The 18,988-nt window shown below is 40.5% G+C and overlaps 1 protein-coding gene across 2 annotated transcripts in view; it reads right to left on the bottom strand.

Moving 5' to 3' along the window:
• Positions 1–18,988, bottom strand: part of CORO1C (coronin 1C) — a 125,072-nt gene that overhangs the window by 37,266 nt on the left and 68,818 nt on the right. For both annotated transcript variants that reach the window (XM_030939249.1, XM_010360536.2), the window contains exon 2: positions 18,739–18,938. In XM_030939249.1, the coding sequence (XP_030795109.1) occupies positions 18,739–18,933 (195 nt within the window). In that variant the 5' untranslated portion in view covers positions 18,934–18,938. The remainder of the gene's footprint in view (positions 1–18,738; positions 18,939–18,988) is intronic.

Below are 18,988 nucleotides of genomic sequence, written 5' to 3'. Positions count from 1 at the left end.
AGGCAAATGTTGACAGAACTTGAAGAAGAAAATGACAAAGTCGTAATCTTAAGAGATTTCAACAAAGATTTAAGAAATTAGACAAAATTAATATGTAGATTTTATAAAGATCAACAAGTTTGATCTAATGAATATATATAACCTTGTACCTAACATTTAAAAATACACTTTTTTCAAACACACATTAAACATTTTTTTTAATTATCAATTAGGAGACCACTGAGCAAATCTCAAAAAATACCAAGGAGTCAATAGCACGTAGAGCATGTTCTGAGTATAATGCAATACAATTAAAAATTAATAGAAAAATAAACCAAAAATCTCCAGTACCTTTGAAAATATTTTAATTTACTAAATAATTCAGTTTTATAAAAATCACAATGGATAACAGAATAAAAGTTAAAACTGAGCAATACACAACATATCCAAATGTGCAAGACACAACTAAAACAGATCTTAGTGAAAAATGGACAGTCTTAAATGCATATAGTAGAAAAGACCGAAAATTAATGCATTGAGTTGCTATCTTGAGAAGTCAGAAAATGAACAGAGTACATCCAAAGAGTGTAAAATTATTAGAAAATACACCAAGCACAGTGGCTCATGCCTGTAATCACAGCATTCTGGGAGGCCGAGGCGGGCAGATCACGAGGTCAGGAGTTCAGGACCAGCCTGGCCAACATAGTGAAACCCTGTCTCTACTAAAAATACAAAAAATTAGCCAGGCATGGTAGGGGGCACCTGTAATCCCAGCTACTCAGGAGGCTGCGTCAGGAGAATTGCTTGAACCTGGGAGGCAGAGGTTGCAGTGAGCTGAGATCGCACCACTGCACTCCAGCCCAGGCAACAGTGCAAGACTCTGTCTCAGAGAACAAAAAAAAAAGGAAGAAAAGAAATCAGTGGAAAAAAACCAAATAACAAAATCAACTAAACTGGATAGATCAGGAAAAGAGATAGGCACAAATGAATACCAATAATTTTATAAGGGACATAACTTACAAATAAAGTAGAAATGTACAGAGTATGAAAATACTACGAATAATATTTGACTATATATATATTTGAATACTCTAGATGAAATACACAATCTCACAGAAGTAAAAGTAACATCAAAACATATTCAAGAATAAATAAATGTAAATTAGATCTATAACCATAAAAGATCAGTAGTATCACTCTACCCATCACCAACCCCTAATAAATCAATCAATCACCAAACACCAAAAAACACTAGGCCCAGATGGTTTTACAGGTGAGTGTCACCAAATATTCAAGGAAGATATCATTTCAAACAAACCTTTTCAGAGAATAGAAAAAAGAAAAGTGTCCCTGAATTCATCATATAAGGAACATAACACCTTGACACAAAGAACAGTATAAGGGAGAAAAATTGAAGCGTATATGACATAAATACTGATGCAAAGCTCCTCACAAACAACAGCAACAAAAGAAACCAAATTCAGCAGTATGAGTTGTTCTTTAAAAATGTAAATGAACAGACAAGTTACAAAGTGCAAGAAGAGGTATGCAACATACATACCCAACAAAATCAACAACCAAACAGAATGATGGGCAAATTACACGAGCAGAGAACTCATAGGGAAGAAAACCTGAAGAGGCAACAGATGTGTGAAAAGACACTTCAATCTCACTGATAATTAGAGAACTACAAATTAAAACAACAAGGTGACATTTTATACTCATCAAAACTGGTAAACATTTAAAAGTCTAAATACATGTGCTGACAAAGATGTCAGGAGAGAGGAACTCATAAACTCCTTACAGAATACCTTGTTACAATTCCTTTCAAGAGCAATTTGGTAACAGAGGTGAGGATGTCCAGCCCAGCAATGCCACTCCTAGGTGGTCCGGGTGAGAGAGATGCTCCCATATTTTGTACAAGAGGAATATGTATTGCCACATTGTTGGAAATAGTTGCAAAATAGAAGCAATTTCACTGTCCTTCAGTATGGGAATAAATATTTACATAAAAGTTTAAGACACACGAAATAAAAGTATATGTTACAGATAAACATACATGTAATAAAAATATGACACATATTTGAAGAAAAGATTACCTCTGGGGAAGGAGAAAATAAATGGGAATGGTATTTTACCTGTATCTGTTTTGCTTTACTTTTTTCAAAAAGGGGAAATATGAAGCAAATATGGGAAAATATTAACATCTGTTTAATCTTGCAAGTACATGTGTGTCCTTTATTTTGATACATTTTTTTATTTTGAAAAAAGAATTTAAAATATAATAAAGTTAAGAAATACATCAATGCATTGCTATTAACTTTGCATTACAAAATTTTTTTTACTCCCAAGGAAAAAAGCTTTTCTACCTGAGCTGTTTTGTTTTACATCAGGGTCTTTGATTCCTAGGCTCTGCTCAGGAAACCACATTGGGCATCCTTGATGGCCAAGTATAGTACTGAGCTCTGAACTTCCAAGAACACCAAATGATTTTTTGCAATCTGGGCTAAGAAGAGCTTTTGTTCAAACATAAAACAATTTTGAGGGGAATCTGGAAGTACTAGTACTAGTTGTTCTTAATTACATACTAAGAAGCTTCTTACTAAATGACTTCTTTTTTGAAGTTAAAATTAAATAACCCTGGCTAAAAGTTAATAGCTATTCACCAGTATTCTTCAGTCAAGATATTTGACAATAATAATAAGCATTACTGCCATTTCCAGCTCATCCCCAATAAATCTACAGCCTGAAAGTACTAGAGCTCAACATTTTCTCTGGAACCTGAATGTCACTGAAAGAGCAACTGTCACCTATTTCCATCCTTTCTATCAAAACAAATAATAACAATGGCTAACACTTTTTAAGTACTTAAATTACATGCTAGGAACTGTCTCAAGACCTTGATTAACTTTCTCCTTATGACAACCTTTAAGATGTGGGAACTTTATTACCTTATTTTCTTTCTTTTTTTTTTTTTTTTTTGAGATGGAGTCTCGCTCTGTGGCCCAGGCTGGAGTGCAGTGGCGTGATCTCGGCTCACTGCAAGCTCCGTCTCCCGGGTTTCCGCCATTCTCCTGCCTCAGCCTCCCGAGTAGCTGGGACTACAGGCACCCACCACCTCGCCCGGCTAGTTTTTTTGTATTTTTTAGTTTACTTTCTAAATAAAGAAACGGAGGCACAGAGAAAGTCAAGAAGCAAAGATCTAAAATATCACTGACCAACCATACTAGATTTGATAGGGAAAAGAAAATTTCCACTATGTCATGGGTTGTAAAAAAAGGCACACAAGTAATGTTTAAAATTATTGGCAACTGGCCATCAGAAACAGAGTTAATAAAAAATGATATTCTACAAGCAGCTGCTTCCTCTGGTTGTGATGTCACCATAAATCCTTAAAACAGAGAAAGCAGTATTCCACTGTAGCACAAGAGAAAAGCAATTGACTAAATATCTGTAAATATGTGAAGAGAGTATGGGAGTAGATGGCATTTTAAAGGTACACTGATTATTTGGCATGCTGGATGTTCACAAACACACAGTCAAGTATCAGCTATCCTGCATTCAAGGGCTTATACCTCCAATTATCTTCTTACTCATAATCAGATCAAAACAAAAGCACAACAACGTATTTCACCAAATCACTATATGTTATTAAAAATGCAAAGCTGGCCACTTACAAACTGCTGAGGGCTCCAGTTCATGGAGATTAAAGAAAACCAAACTAATAATGGCCTTATATGGTAAAGACGAGGAAACATCATTCTGAAGACATTCTGCACTAGGATCTAATGAGAACACAATTCTCATTCGTCCGCACAACACTCATCATGTAGTGAATAAACCAAAGAATCCATGTATAATTAGCTAGATTGTGAGGGGCCATTCAGAAAGACATCCACCACATGTCATGGTGACAGCACAGCTTACCTGAACCTCTAAGCGGCAAATTTAAATGAATGCAGAGGCTGAAAGGAAGATGTACAAGAATTAAAGCCAGCTCTTAGATATCTTTTCAAACTAAAAAAATGACTTATTTAAGAACTTCCCACCAATCTTCCAAGGCTTAGAGACAGAAAAACTTCACTTTACTAACATATCAGTCCATTATTTCATTAGGGATAAATCACCTCTGTTGCTTAATCTAGAATATTACTATTTTTCTGGCATGGAATTGAAGTAGTTTAGCTGAAAATGTAATAGCCATTTGGACTCCTTGCTTTAAATAAATATTGATTCACTGATTACTTACTAGTCCCAATCACATGCCATAGGATAGCTTTTATTATATCTCTCTAGCTAAAACTCCAAATGATTGGGATTACTAGCATGTCAACCCAACAAGTGGCAAAAATGGCCAGCACCAAGTTTCCCAAAGGCTCTGGCCCAGAGCCAGTTCATAAACTCGTGGGACATTGGTGAAATAGGTCAGGACACTGGCCTACAGATGTTATTATCTGAAAGATCCAGTACAGCCTGCCCAGAGCCAAGCAACATGAGCTGAAAGGAAAATTCAGCTTCCAAAGCGTGTATACAGCTGGCACAAGGGAGAGGTGTAATGGCACAATTTCCACGTGGCTGGCCAGAGCTGAGGGTGATGTCTTTCAGCATGTTCCAGCCAGCAACCTTCACCATGGCAGAAACCGTCCCAGATACAAGCACTATCATTTGCTTTGGGGAAAACACTTAAAAATCTTGAAGTAGCTAGAACACAGCCGACTTCCTGGAGACTGATACTTCAACTAAACCCACAGAGTTAGGCAACATTTCCTCCAATGGGCATTTTGTGGGGACAAGGGGAATGAAAATCAAAATGTAAGCATCAGTAAAAATATAACTTTATCACATTGCTCTAAAAAGGAAAGTTCATAACTTAAATAACTTAGCAAAAAACATTCCTCTTTAGGCAAACTAAATTCAACATAAACCTTAAGAAATATTTCTACCAGCCTGTGCAACATGGCAAAACCCTGTCCCTACAAAGAAATATAAAAATGAGCCAGGTGTAGTGGCGTGCACCTGTAGTCCCAGCTACTCGGGAGGCTGAGGTGGGAGGATCACCTGAGCCCAGGAGGTCAAGGCTGCAGTGAATTATGATCGCACCACTGTACTCCACCTTGGGTGACAGAGTAAGACCCTGTTTCAAAAAAAATAATAATAAGGCCAAGTACAGTGGCTCACACCTGTAATCTCGGCACTTTGGGAGGCTGGGGCTGGCGAATCACTTGAGGTCAGGAGTTCAAGACCAGCCTGGCCAACTTGATGAAACTCCATCTTTACCAAAATTACAAAAATTAGCTGTGCGTGATGGTGTGTGCCTATAGTCCCAGCTACTCAGGAGGCTGAGGCACGAGAATCGCTTGAACCTGGGAGGCAGAGGTGGCAGTGAGCAAAGACTGCGCCACTGCACTCCAGCCTGGGTGACAGTGAGACTCTGTCTCAATAACAATAATTATTATTATTATTATTTAATTAAAATTTAAAAAAAGAAAAAAGAAGAAATGATATTTCTTAATTGTAAGGGCATTTCCTATCAATTTTACTGGTAAATCACAATAGCTTCCACTAATTAACAATGTATCCCCCCACCTTTTTTTTTTTTTTTTTTTTTTTTTTTTTTTTTTTTTTTTTGAGACGGAGTCTCCCTCTGTCACCCAGGTTGGAGTGCAGTGGTGCAATCTCAGCTCACTGCAACCTCCGCCTCCCGGGTACAAGCGATTCTCCTGCCTCAGCCTTCTGAGTAGCTGGGATTACAGGCACATGCCACCAAGCCCAGGTAATTTTTGTATTTTTTTCACCATGTTGGCCGGGTTGGCTCAAACTCCTGTCCTCAGTTGATCCACCCACCTCGGCCTCCCAAAGTGCTGAGCCACCATGCCCAGCCCAGTATATCTTATTTATCGATCTCGCATCTCCTTCTAAAAAGGAATCCACATTTAAGAAGTACACTCATCCTACATATTGAGGGCAGTACTGAGTGCAGTAAAAAACTGTTAATGTACACAAACATGTACAGAAAATTCTGACAGATGCGTCTCAATAAAGTTCTATGCTCGGGTGTGTTTTTAAAGCAGCTAGTGGTGTATTACACATGTACAGTAGTCATGTTCACCTTCCCAAACTCTCAAAATTCAACACTGGGAATTTTGCTTCCAATATGTCCTACATATTACAAAAGATCATTCAGAATGACTGTTTCTTCATGTAAGAATGATTCCTCACATAATTATTTCTGACCCACACATTGGTTTGCGGTTGAAGACACTACCAATTGGTGTTAAAATGGATCAATCTAAGCCGGGCGCGGTGGTTCACACCTGTAATCCCAGCACTTTGGGAGGCCGAGGCAGGTGGATCACCTGAGGTCGGGAGTTCGAGACCAGCCTGGCCAACATGGTGAAACTTCATCTCTACTAAAAATACAGGATAGGCATGGTGGCTCACACCTATAATCCCAGCATTTTGGGAAGCTAAGGCAGGTGGATTACCTGAGGTCAGGAGTTTGAGACCAGCCTGGCCAACATGGTGAGATCCTGTCTCTACTAAAAAAAAAAAAATTATCCAGGTGTGGTGGCAGATGCCTGTAATCCCAGCTACTCGGGAGGGCTGAGGCAGGAGAATCACTTGAACCCGGAAGACGGAGGTTGCAGTGAGCCGAGATTGTACCGCTATACTCCAGCCTGGGTGACAGATTGAGACTCTGTCTCAGAAAAAAAAAACTAGCTGGGCACAGTGGTGGGCACCTGTAATCCCAGCTACCTGGGAGGCTGAGGTGGGACAATTACTTGAACCCGGGAGGCAGAGTTTGCAGTGAGCTGAGTTCGCACCACTGCACTCCAGCCTGGGCGACAGAGCAAGAATCCGTCCCTGAAAAAAACAAAAAAGATGGATCAATCTGCTAATCACTGGTTCCTGCAAGAAAGGAAATGTAATATTTTGTTAAAGTCACACAATGCTTTACCCAGCAGGCTTACTCTCTCTCATAACTAATGTATGTTTTCACAAAGTAATAAATTCCCATGGGGATAAAAAGTGACACACATTCATTCAAGTGATAAGTCAAATCAAATATTCCCCTTTAAGAAGCTCAAGGTATCCCACACACAATTTCTTTCAAGTTTGCATTCTGGAGTGCATCGTATAAACCCAAACCTTCCTAGGGTGCTGCATTCATACTGCTTTCTACATGGTTTCCCTTATCTAATCCAACTCAGGCAGCTGTCTCACTTCCAGTACTTTTCCAACTCCTGATCCTCTATCCCTATTATCCAGACTGGTTATAACACCCGAAGATATAAGGGCCTGAGAGCCCCCACCCCATCCTGGGGAAGGCAAGCAAAGATACTGTACATGACCTGACTCAAGGAACAGTTAAAGATTTCCACATTGTTCAAACCCCTACCTAATATTCATCTAAGTTTTCATTTTAGGAAAAAATGAGTATCAAAATCACTTTATGTGCCCAAATTTCAATCATAACTTATTTTAGGCTTTGGGTGATACATACTGAGAATTCTTCAACTCAGCAAGGAGAATCTTAAGTCACACATGTGCTCAGAAGTAGAGGAAAAGTGTTCAGCCCAAGCATAAGGGCTCCATTCACACTGTGCAGAGTTCAAAGGAGTCAAAAGGATATCTATTGAAGTGGGTTTTCCATTTTTTTCAACTTCCTTTTTCTTATGACAATATTATTTATGTGGATACATGTTTTGTTGGAATCTCTTAAGCCCCTGCTGCTCCACGGGGAGGAGCTAGACTGATTGTGGTCATGGGACAAGGGGACAGCCACATGGAAATAAAACAGAGACTCAGCAGCAGACCAAAAAGATGGGCGCACACAATATATGACTTACGCACAGGCTGGTCCCTGAGAGTGACAGCTCATGGCCCAGGAACAAAACATTCTGAAGAGGCTTTACTTTAAGGGAACCAGAAACACCAATCCTGAGGTAAAAGGAGGTGCTCTGAAATAAACCCTTCAGATTGAGTTACCCTGTAAGGTAAGGTAAGCTAGAAACAAAAGCTGCTGGGGAGAGGGAGGATGGGCCTGTAGGGACTTCACCTGCCTGTGAGTGAAAAACAGCAGTCTTTTTGGACAGAAGTGAAAATGCCAAACAAATAATTTTAGCAACACAGATCCTCTCTAAAAACTAGGTTTAACACTGAATAGACCGTATTTTAAAATCAATTAAGAACCTAAGGGAAGTTATTGTAAAACTACAAACATTTTATTATCAGAAAGCAAAAACATGGAAAAGTTAACATTTCCTTACTCCACCTTGCCCAAATATGCGATAGCAACCAGAGTAGCTGTATTTCCTAACTTCCTGACTTAAAGAATTTATAAAGTGAAAACCTAATACTTTCTGCTCATTACTGCACACAAGTAATTCCATATGATGCTTCCTGGGCTAAGAACAAATAAAAACTTGGAACCCAAGATGAGGCAGAATCTAGTTAAAGTAAAATTGAGCTGGAAAGCAAAAGAACTATAGATGTAAATGCAATATGGGAAATTAAGCATTCAATATCAAATCAGAAAATAGAGAAACTGGTTGTCTAAGCCCTCATAGTAAGCAAATGACACTGGAGACTGATCTACTGAAACGCTCTGTGAATGCTGAAGAGCTCCAGGGCTAACCCTTCCCGTTGCAGCTCTGCACTGGTTTAATCCACAGGCCTCAGAATGAAAATCCACCCTCCTTGGAGATGAAAAATAGAAAAATATTACAACCTTTTTTGGGGGGTGGGAGGCTAATGTCTTGGGCTCCATGATTCAGTCAGTTCACAAAAGCAAGAGGACTGTAGTCTAGACTCAATTCAGTCAGCCAGAAATGAAACCCAAGTCACCGTTCCTCCAAGAAAGCAGACATGTTTTCCATGACACGCCCTCTCAACTCAGTCTTCCCTGGACTCAACTCAGGTCCCATCCCTAACTGGCAAAGGTGCTCAACTTAGCAGGAGCAGATGATTTGCTACATGTGGTTGTAAGGTGGCTTCTAGGCAAAACCGTGACTGCAGAAATGTGTTCATGACACCTTGAGTTTATTTCAGAGTAATGTGTATTCAGATACCTTTCTTTACTGGAGATATAGCAGCTTTCCCAGACTGGGGTTACCATGTTTACACAGTGAGGGCTTCGGCTGGCAGCAATTGCCGGCCTGCTTAGCACAGAAGGCGCGCTCCACAAACCCAGGAAAGAGTTAAACGTTCTTTGCACTTGACTCAGTGGCTTCTCTTCACCACACACTCTCAGATCCCACCATTCTCTGAGCCACCCGTGCAGCCAATCAAAGCAAAGGAAGGAAATTATCCTGGCCGGCTGACAGCCACAGCGCTCTGATGGCCATATATGGTAAAAACCACTGTCAGAGCCCTGTCAGGCCTGCGGGCCGGCTGCTGTGGACATATCAGTGAACTGCAGCAGCAGGAGAAGCTGGCCAAGGAAACGCACAAAGGCTGCCTGCTCATCTCCAGGGGAGGGGGTGGGGTGGAAACCATCATCTGCCAGGGCACACACTTACAGTGAGTCACAGCCACTCACTGTCATCAAAAATAGCCCCGGGGTACATTGGGAAGTTCGTTCTGCCAGGACTTTGTGCTCCATTGTTAACTGGGGGTGAGCAGGGTGCCCACCCCACCCCTCCCAGCAAGACTGTGGAAAACACAGTCACTAGGAGAAAATGAAAAGGCCCTTCTGTGGCACTTCATGTGGTAATGAGGCCAGGCCGCGCTCGTGTGGCTGGCAGCTCGTGACATAATTTGGAAGTCATTGTTCTGCACCTGGTGCCCTCCCCCTGCATCCACTATCCCTCCCAGTCCTGTCCCCCAGCTTTTCATGGCCCATACACTTGGCAGTTGAAGGTGCTCCAGGCATCAGACAGAATCTATTTCAGGAGGCAGTGAATGGGCATCCCATGACATGTCAGGACACTGGCCGGCTCTGAACAAAATCCTCTGCCCCTAACACCAAAGCTACCAAGTGCCAAACGTCCACATCTGTACAAAGGGCTACTGGCACTGCCACTGTTGTCTAAAACAGAGTACCGCAATGTGTAGAAATGGAAATTGCCTGTCAGCAATGCACAGTAAGGCGGACATGCAGCCAATGCAAATCCAGCAGGTGCTGGCAGAGACTGCGGATCACACAGAAAAGCACCGTCAGGAGACTGCCATTCCCTCTCAAGTAGCCCATGAAAGAAGGCACTTATCAGCATGGCGCCTGGCACTTAAAGGAAGCCCGCAACAAATGTGAACTGCTGCAATTTCATCACTGCCACTGTGTCCTCACAAGGCATGGTATAGACCAAGTACTTTCCAAACCTAAGACAATTCTCTGAGCTGACAGAATGAAAGGCCTGATAAGTTAGTGTTTTTGTTACTAAACTCTCTAATCCCAGAGAAAGAATGCAAAGGATTCAGTGTCCATTAGACTACAGTTGTTGTCGTTTTTGTTTTTTTTTTTTTTTTTTTTTGAGACAGAGTCTTGCTCTATCGCCCAGGCTGGAATGCAATGGCACGATCTCGGCTCACTGCAACCTCTGCGTCCTGTGTTTAAGCCATTCTCCTGTCTCAGCCTCCCGAGTAGCTGCGATAACAGGCATGTGCCACCATGCCTAGCTAATTTTTGTATTTTTAGTAGAGACGGGGTTTCACCATGTTGGCCAGGCTGGTCTCGAACTCCTGACCTCAGGTAATCCACCTGCCTCGGTCTCCCAAAGCGCTGGGATTACAGGAGTAAGCCACTGCGCCCGGCTAGATCACAGATTCTATACCCAAAAAAAAAAAATTGTTCATACTCAGAAAAAAAAAGTAAGAAAAATATACATGTACAAATCAAATAAGGATACAGCAACCTAAGTTCTAATCCACAAACAACCTCACGGTCTTAGACAACCACTCAATCTGAGTTCCAATTTCTACAACTGTAGAACAGAGGAATGATCCCACCCTACCAAGTGGAAAAATGGAGACACTGTTCATGAAGAGGACAATCCACGTACAATCTGCTGACATTCTGCAGTCTCATTTCTATGAAGGTGACAGAAGTCACTGCTTTTTCCTAAAGATGATACAAAGGAAAGATGCCATGCTGATCTAGTTATAACAAAGATCCTAAAATATAAAACAGTGCTTATTCTAATTCTTTTCCCCATAACAATCAAGGAAAATACCAATTTTGCCAAATTCACACTGAAAATGAAAGAAAGGGTCACGAAACATAGGATTTTCTACCAAAAAGCTATCCTTCAGCTTCTTTTGACTCATAATGTTAGTTCACATTATGCATAAATGATTTGCTTCCCTTCCAATCAAATATTCTATTTCCGCAATACTATAAAAATCCACCTAAACTAGAGATCCTGGAGTCTGAAGGAGGAATGTGCTGACCACCTACTTCTTTGCCCTCCTGGGGACAGAGCCCCTCTACTAACTTAACAGTTTAAAAGCTGGGTTGGCTTCTCTTCTGTTTCATCTTTAGCTCCTACACAGAGAAAAAAAAAAAAAAAAAAAAAAACCTGAATTCAAACTGAACCTTCTCTGTGATGTCTTCCTTACCTCCTAAGCCTAGGGTGAAACTGATCTCTCACACTCCAGTGCTAAAGCACTTCATGCACAAAGCACCCCCCTGGAGAGATCAAGCATAGTTGTTGAAGCTTCTTAAAAGCCTGGCTGGGCGTGGTGACTCACGCCTGTAATCCCACTTTTGGAGGGCAAGGCAAGAGGATCACTTGAGATCAGGAGTTCGAGACCAGCCTGGCCAACACAATGAAACTCTGTCTCTACTAAAAATATAAAAATTAGCCAGGCGTGATGGTACGCACCCATAGTCCCAGCTACTCATGAGACTAAGGCAGGAGAACTGCTTGAACCTGGGAGGTAGAGGTTGCAGTGAGTAGAGATCGCACCACTGCACTCCAGCCTGGGAAACAGAGCAAGACTCTGTCTCAATTAAAAAAAAAAAAAGCAAGAACCCACCACAGGTCCCTGCACATGCAGGCACTAAGGAATGAGTATGTGAATGAACGAACATGATTTTTCTAAAGTACTGTGTGAAATTTCACAAACATTTAAGCAATAGTTAGCTCTTTATATGTGCTCTGGTAATATTACTGGTAATATTTTTCAAAATCTCAATATGTAATAAGTTCATTGTAAAAAAAATATTTTTAAGTGCAGGTAATTATAAAGAAGAAAATAAAACATCACTTTTAGTCCCATCCATGTTAACATTGCACATTCTTTCCTGAAAACTAATAACACAATTGAAGTTAAGTACGAGATAATGACTATGATCTTATAACACATTGTTTAGGTTATATGAAGGTATCATGGAATACAGGATAACAAAATCTTGCCACATAACATAACTTTCTCTTGCTACTGTAAGGAATCCCTCAATTATTCACTTAGGACTTAAGAATGTTTATATCTATATAGATATTATATTTCTATGTAGATTTTTGTTTTAAAGGCTAGGTGGAAATACAGTGTTCAAAACTACCAGAAAGCCTTTTAGGTCATTGTGAATTACTCATATATGAATTGTGGGAACTAACATTATGAGTCAAGTAATACAGTCTAAGAATATATGTATTAGTTATCAAATGCTGATTAATAAGTTATCCTAAAATTCAGCTGATTAAGACAAACATTTATTACAGAGTTGCTGAGGATCAGGAATTCAAAAACAGCTTATGTGGGTGGCTCTGGCCCTGGGTTTTTCATGAGATAGTGTCAACCCAGGGCTGCAGTCAACTGATGGCTTGACTAGGGCTGCAGGATCTACTTTCAAGATGGCTCATCGCTTGGTTGGTTAAGTTGTTGCTGGCAGTCGTCAGGAGGTCCTATGGACCTTGCCACAGAGCTGCTGGAGTATCCTCACAACATGGCAGCTCCAAAAGAGACAAAGCAGAAGCCAGTGAGCTTTTATGACCTAGTCTCAGAATTCACACTCCATCAATTCCACCATACCCTGTGGTTACACAGGCCAGCCCTATTCAATGTGGGAGGCCACCTACCACAATATAGTAAGGAAAGTTTTTGGAGAGCCTGCACAAAAGCCTACCATATACATAGCCACCCAGTTTGCATCCTCTATCCAAGTGAGTCAAGAGATCAAGAGCAAATAATTCTAACCACTTCCTCCATCTGTTAAGTGAATAATAATTTTAATAATGTGATAACGCAGCCTGTGGTACCAGTGGTATGAAGAAGCAACTAAGAGAACCCAATGGATGAGTTCCTCTGTTTCAGTAAATAATCAAAGGCAACATCTGAGCTGGATATTGAACAGTAAGAAGAGACCACCAAGTAGGATCATTAGTGGAATACTGACTGAAATGAATCAAGATCTCTTCCTCAACAAACATGACAGAAACATTCTGAAGCAGCCCTCATCAACCTAGGTTCTATAAGACATTAAAGTCCTAATGTCCTAATATATGCTATTATAGGCAATGAGCTCTTTTCCATCCTATGCATCTAGAAGACTGGCTATGTATCATCCTTGGGAGAACTAAAAAAAACAGTCACATTCGAATGATTTTCTGTAGAGCTAAATTCTTTCATAAAACCCTAGATGAAAAACTGCAACATGAGTTGAAAAACGGTTCACAGACATAAATAAAGCAAGATCCCAAATATTCCCACACAGCTCCTAAAATAAATGAGAGAAACACAGTTGTGTATAAGCAAGTACCACATAGCTACAACAAAGAAGCTCATGGGAGAGAGGAAGAGATCATGACCCAAAAAACTAAGAGACCTGGCCATACCCATCCTACCCTGGCCAGAGCAGTGCTCTTGTCCCAGGCAGTTATTGTGAGGGTGAAATCAGCTATCACTCCGATTCACCAAAGTTGCTTCACAGTACTTCACAATACTCAAGGAAGGAAGGGAGAAAGAAAGCAATTTAGGAAGACAGGAGCCATCTAGTTTGCATCCTCCACCCAAGAGAATGTCAAGAGATCTAGAGCATATAATTCATACTGATTCCTCCCACTCTTACTTGTTTAAGGCAGGATTTACAGGCTTGTTGTGATATGAAGTGTGTGTGGTGGGGGGAGGTGAGGGGTTGTATGTGTATCTATCCAGAAACACTGGTGTGTATGAGCCTCCACGGTTCACAATAGGGAGGGAATGCCTCAGTTCTATCTACATCATGAGTGTGGCTACTCCACAAAGGAAAGGCTTATTCATGCCAACGTGGTAGATTACACAGAGGGCTGAAAACCTGTGTGCTCTTGAGACAAGGCAGCTTGTGCAGTTGTGGCAAGAAAAAAAAGTATCCCTCATAGCCAAAACCACAAAGCCAACTTGTGTTCAGCAAGACTGCTATTATTCATCCTCTGAAGGACTAAAGAATAAGTAAATGCACTAAGCCACACCTTGAAAAGTCATGGCAGAGTGGCAAGCCACAGCTTGATGAAAGCATTACAAAAGAGAGCGAGAATCACGTGTGCTAATCTAAATCACCCCACCTCAGGACTGAGGACTTTCCATATTCCTCCAGCAGCAACCTCTTCAAAAATCCCACTTTCCCTAATAAAACCTTCCTAACAAAAAACCTCATAAACCATATGCTTAAAGTAAGCATACATTCATTCTTAAGCATGCTGCTTGCTGCATGTGTGTGTGTCTTTGTATATGCATGGGCTTTGATGTATTTATCCCTATTACTCTTTTCACTTTAGATGTTAAGTCCTGGAAGACAGAGACCATATCTAACTTATTTTACATTCTCCCAGAATCTAACCACAAGCCTCATGAGGTTGCAATAATAAGACTTATTTACTGCTGACACTAAATAGCTTTCAAAAGAAATTCATGGAAAACCATGTTTTCAAATGGGAGCCTTTCTGAAAGGGTCATAATCCACCTTAATTCCAATGTGTACATATTCAATATTATTATGTACAGAGTCCCAAATGCATCACCAAAACTAACTTGCCTATCTATAACCAGAAACAAAAAAGGGAAAACATTCTCAGAAGCCCATGAGATAACTATTAAAAGCCATACCCACCTCTTAAGGTTCACATTTAAAATCATCCCAGGCTGCTATCAACATGTATTGGAGCCTAACACACATCTAAACATCATTTCTATCTTAATTTCAAACACAACTTCATATTATAACTGGGAATTTAGTTTTTCTTTGCCTTTAAACCAAAGCGACACCTCACGATAGAACTATTTCATAGTTGCCAAGACACTAAAGTTATAGGAGTCTCTTTTCCAGGGTAAAGAGCCCTAGTATTACAAAGCCCTGTACTGAAAAGGGATTAATGGGTTCACCATGTAGTTGGAGTCCCCATCATATTTCTTCTTCGAGGCTGTACTTCTAACGAGGAGACAAACACCTCAGTGCCAGCAACCTGCTAGGACGCTTTCTTAGACATAAGTGCTCCTGAAGGGCACAGGTGCTGGCACACAGCATGTACTCAGCTTATAGGCAATCAAACCAACTAATCACATATTAAGACTCACTCATATTGTATAAACAATCAAATATCAGCTGTAAAATGTATAACTATTATTCAAATATTCATGACTATACCAAAACTATAAGGTAGATATCAAGAAGGCAGTCAGCCCCATAGAGAAATGTAGGTTTTCTGATAACATGGAAGATGGTTCTATTTTCTACCAGCTACTGATGCCTGGTAACCAGCCAGCATCTCAGGTAGGAACAGCAACTCAGAAGAAAAGAAAGGCAAATGTCACCTGACGCTCCAGGGCTCACGTGCCAAGCCCTGCCACAGCAGACCCTTCTGAGAACTACCCAGGCACACAACTGTCATGAGGGACCACAGGACCACTCCTCTTTGCTGGGCTCAGCTTTGCCTTAGTGAAAAAGCAGTGAGGAGTAAAAAGGCATCTACTTTCCAAAGTTATACATTGAATTAGGGGGACAAAAATGGAACAAATGTGTTTGCTGAATTTTGAGTACACACCAGCTGCATTGGAAATCACTTCATAGCTGAGAATCATGGGAGGTGAGAAGCATTTCTGACATCAGCTAGAATTACCAAGGCAGAAAATAACTTTTTTTTTTTTTTTTTGAGATGGAGTCTCGCTCTGTTGTCCAGGCTGGAGTGCAGTAGTGCGATTTCAGCTCATTGCAACCTCCGCCTCCCGGATTCAAGTGATTCTCCTGCCTCAGCCTCCTGAGTAGCTGGGACTATAGGTGTGCACCACCATGCCCAGCTAATTTTTGTATTTTTAGTAGAGATGAGGTTTGACTATGTTGCCCAGGCTGGTCTCGAACTCCTGACCTCACAGGTGATCCACCCGCCTTGGCCTCTCAAAGTGCTGGGATTACAGGCGTGAGCCACTGCGTCTGGCCAGAAAGTAACTTTTATACACAGCTGCTTATGTTATAGAGAGAGAAACGGAGGAGCGGAAGGATAAAGAGACCCATCCATGTCCCACTACAAGTCAGTGACTGAGCCAGGACTGAACTCCACAGCTCATCAATTCCCAGATTTGTGATCCTTCGTCTATGTCACTGCCGCTAAGAGCTAAACACACACACTATAATACACAAAAATCTCACACAGTACACATGAACCTATCAATTACAGAAACCCAAGTATTGATCTTATTTCCAATAATTGTCACAGGGCTTAGTTTACACCAATGTCACCTCCTCTAAAACAAACTAATATTTAAGGAGCAAAGCTACACAGACAGTATTAAAGCCTGGGAAAGACCCTTGAGGCTCCTCTAAAAAGCAAAACCTCATCTAAACATGACAATCTATAAAGCAACTTATTCTATCCTAGTTCCCGCAATGCTGGTTAAAGAACGAAATACAAGAACATATTCATGAAGTGCAGGTCATTGAATGCAAGGGAAAACCAAATCATAAGATCAGTTAGCTGGGGCCCTGCATACAGGTCTCCTTCAAATGGGTAAGTGAAACTCAGTTTCTCATGGTTTGTAAAAGCAAAGACACAGAACCTTTGTGGATGTGAAAGTTGAAAGGAAATGTCTGAATTCAGAGGAAGATCAGCCATTCATTATGTCTATTTTGTGCTTCTTAATTGGGTTGTTCCATTTCTTTGAAGGAAAAAAATGTCTTACATTTATCCCTCAGTCTACAAAAGGGGAAATAAAAACTCGTAACTCCAAAACAGACCGTGGTGCTCCAGTGTCTGACCTTAACTGACAAGCTATGGCTATCTTCTCAGTTGGCTGCCATAAAGCTTACCAGTAAAATGTCAGGTTTCCAAATGTCCCTTGCTCTTGGGGAAGGAATAAGCTAAAACAATGTGGAGACCAAATGCAACTGGCCTTGAGTTCAAATCCCCACTCCAAAACCAGATTAAGAACAGTTATAACAGTGTAGTACACTTATTTGCCACTGAACAACAATTTTTTGAACGGAAATAAAAGTATCCAAAGAGAAAATAAATTTTCAACTTAATGAAAAGATTTATCTTCGCCAATAAGAAGGTACATTTGAAAACACATATCAAATTTGTTCCCCAAAGGCACCCATCTCCCTTCTTCGGTTAGGACATGGTTCTACTGTGTTATCTATCTGGCCACTGAAGTAAAAATTAGATGTTATAATAAAACAAGTTAGTCACCAGCATCTCTGAAACAAAAGTCCAAGAGAATTGGACATTTTCCCAATGAGAGCTTTCCCAAGGAAAAAACATTAACACACAATGGGAAACAACCCTTTGACAGAAATTCACTTTATTGTAACCACTCTCAGAATCACATGGTCCATTGTGATGAGATGCACCCTGAATATAAGGGGCTCAGACACAGCAGGGATCCACTTCCCCTGCTGTTTTCAGCAGAGTGGAAACAGCTGTCATAGGACTCAACATCTGCATCCTCACCAGCACCAAGTCCTTATCATTGGAGCTCAGGACTCACCAAACTCACTTTCCTCCTAAAAGCTAACCAGAAAACAACTGTGCCCTCCTCACAGCTTTTTTTCTTCATTATTTGCAATTCTGGGATTTGCTGATAAAGTAACTATAGATTTTGATCTGCCGCATTCATGATTAGTCAGCAAGTGCACAAAATTCCTATCTAATCTCCCACCTGGGAGTAGGCTTTCTGGGAGGATAAAGGAAGGAGGAGGGCTTGGAACCCCACTGAAGTTGAAGAACACATAGAACCATTCTCAGTAAAGATCCTTTATTTCTCCCACTTGTTAACACTGTTTAAATCCTATGCTGAAACTTATTATTGTCCAGAATTGAAATCTGTATTGAGGACATTTTCTTGAGTTCTTGTTCTATCTCCTACTCAAAAAAAAAAAAAAAAAAAAAGAAAGAAAAATGAAAAGAAAAAGGGCTCATCCTTATGACTTCACAAAAAAGAGAATATTATCTTACAAATTTCTGCCCATTTGAAAATGTAACTGTTTTTAAAACTTTACTTTGGAGTAAAAGCCTGTTTTTAAAATTGCACTCTAAAAGAAAAATTTTTATGAAAAGCAGATGATTAAGAATGAAATCTTAAAATTCCTATGCCTGCCCATGCTCACAACATCATTATAATAATTTTTTCATCCATAGAGGGCATCCCCAGAACAGAGGTCACTACTCTATTTAATGATTCTCTGTTAGAGAAAAACTGATGTGGTTAGTAAGGCATGTGGAACTTAACCTCAATTACATCAGAGTCTAATGGTTTCACAAATACAATTCTTAGTGAACTGTCAATCTATTAAGGAAAAAATATGGAGACTATCAGAGGGTGTCTACCAGAATGGAAGATCAAATTACCTACCTTGTGCAGAGGGAGGACAAGGAACGCTCCTCCCCCACTTGCCTCTATGATTATGGCAACAAATCTGGGATTGACAGCACAAAAGGAACTATCCCAGGTCACACGAGAAACCCGGATGTCATCATAGCACTGGTCATTTTTCACCGCTTGCCCAAATACATGCCGAAACTTGCTCTGTCGTACCACTCGCCTCATCGTGTCTGCAAAGAAAGAGTGAGAATTATGTTAGAATTGTGCACCAAACTGAAAA

Source organism: Rhinopithecus roxellana, chromosome 10 (genome assembly GCF_007565055.1).
Source record: "Rhinopithecus roxellana isolate Shanxi Qingling chromosome 10, ASM756505v1, whole genome shotgun sequence".
In the NCBI taxonomy this organism is placed as follows: Eukaryota; Metazoa; Chordata; class Mammalia; order Primates; family Cercopithecidae; genus Rhinopithecus; species Rhinopithecus roxellana.
The sequence above is the reverse complement of the archived record's forward strand: the minus strand, read 5'-3'. Positions and strand labels throughout refer to the sequence as shown.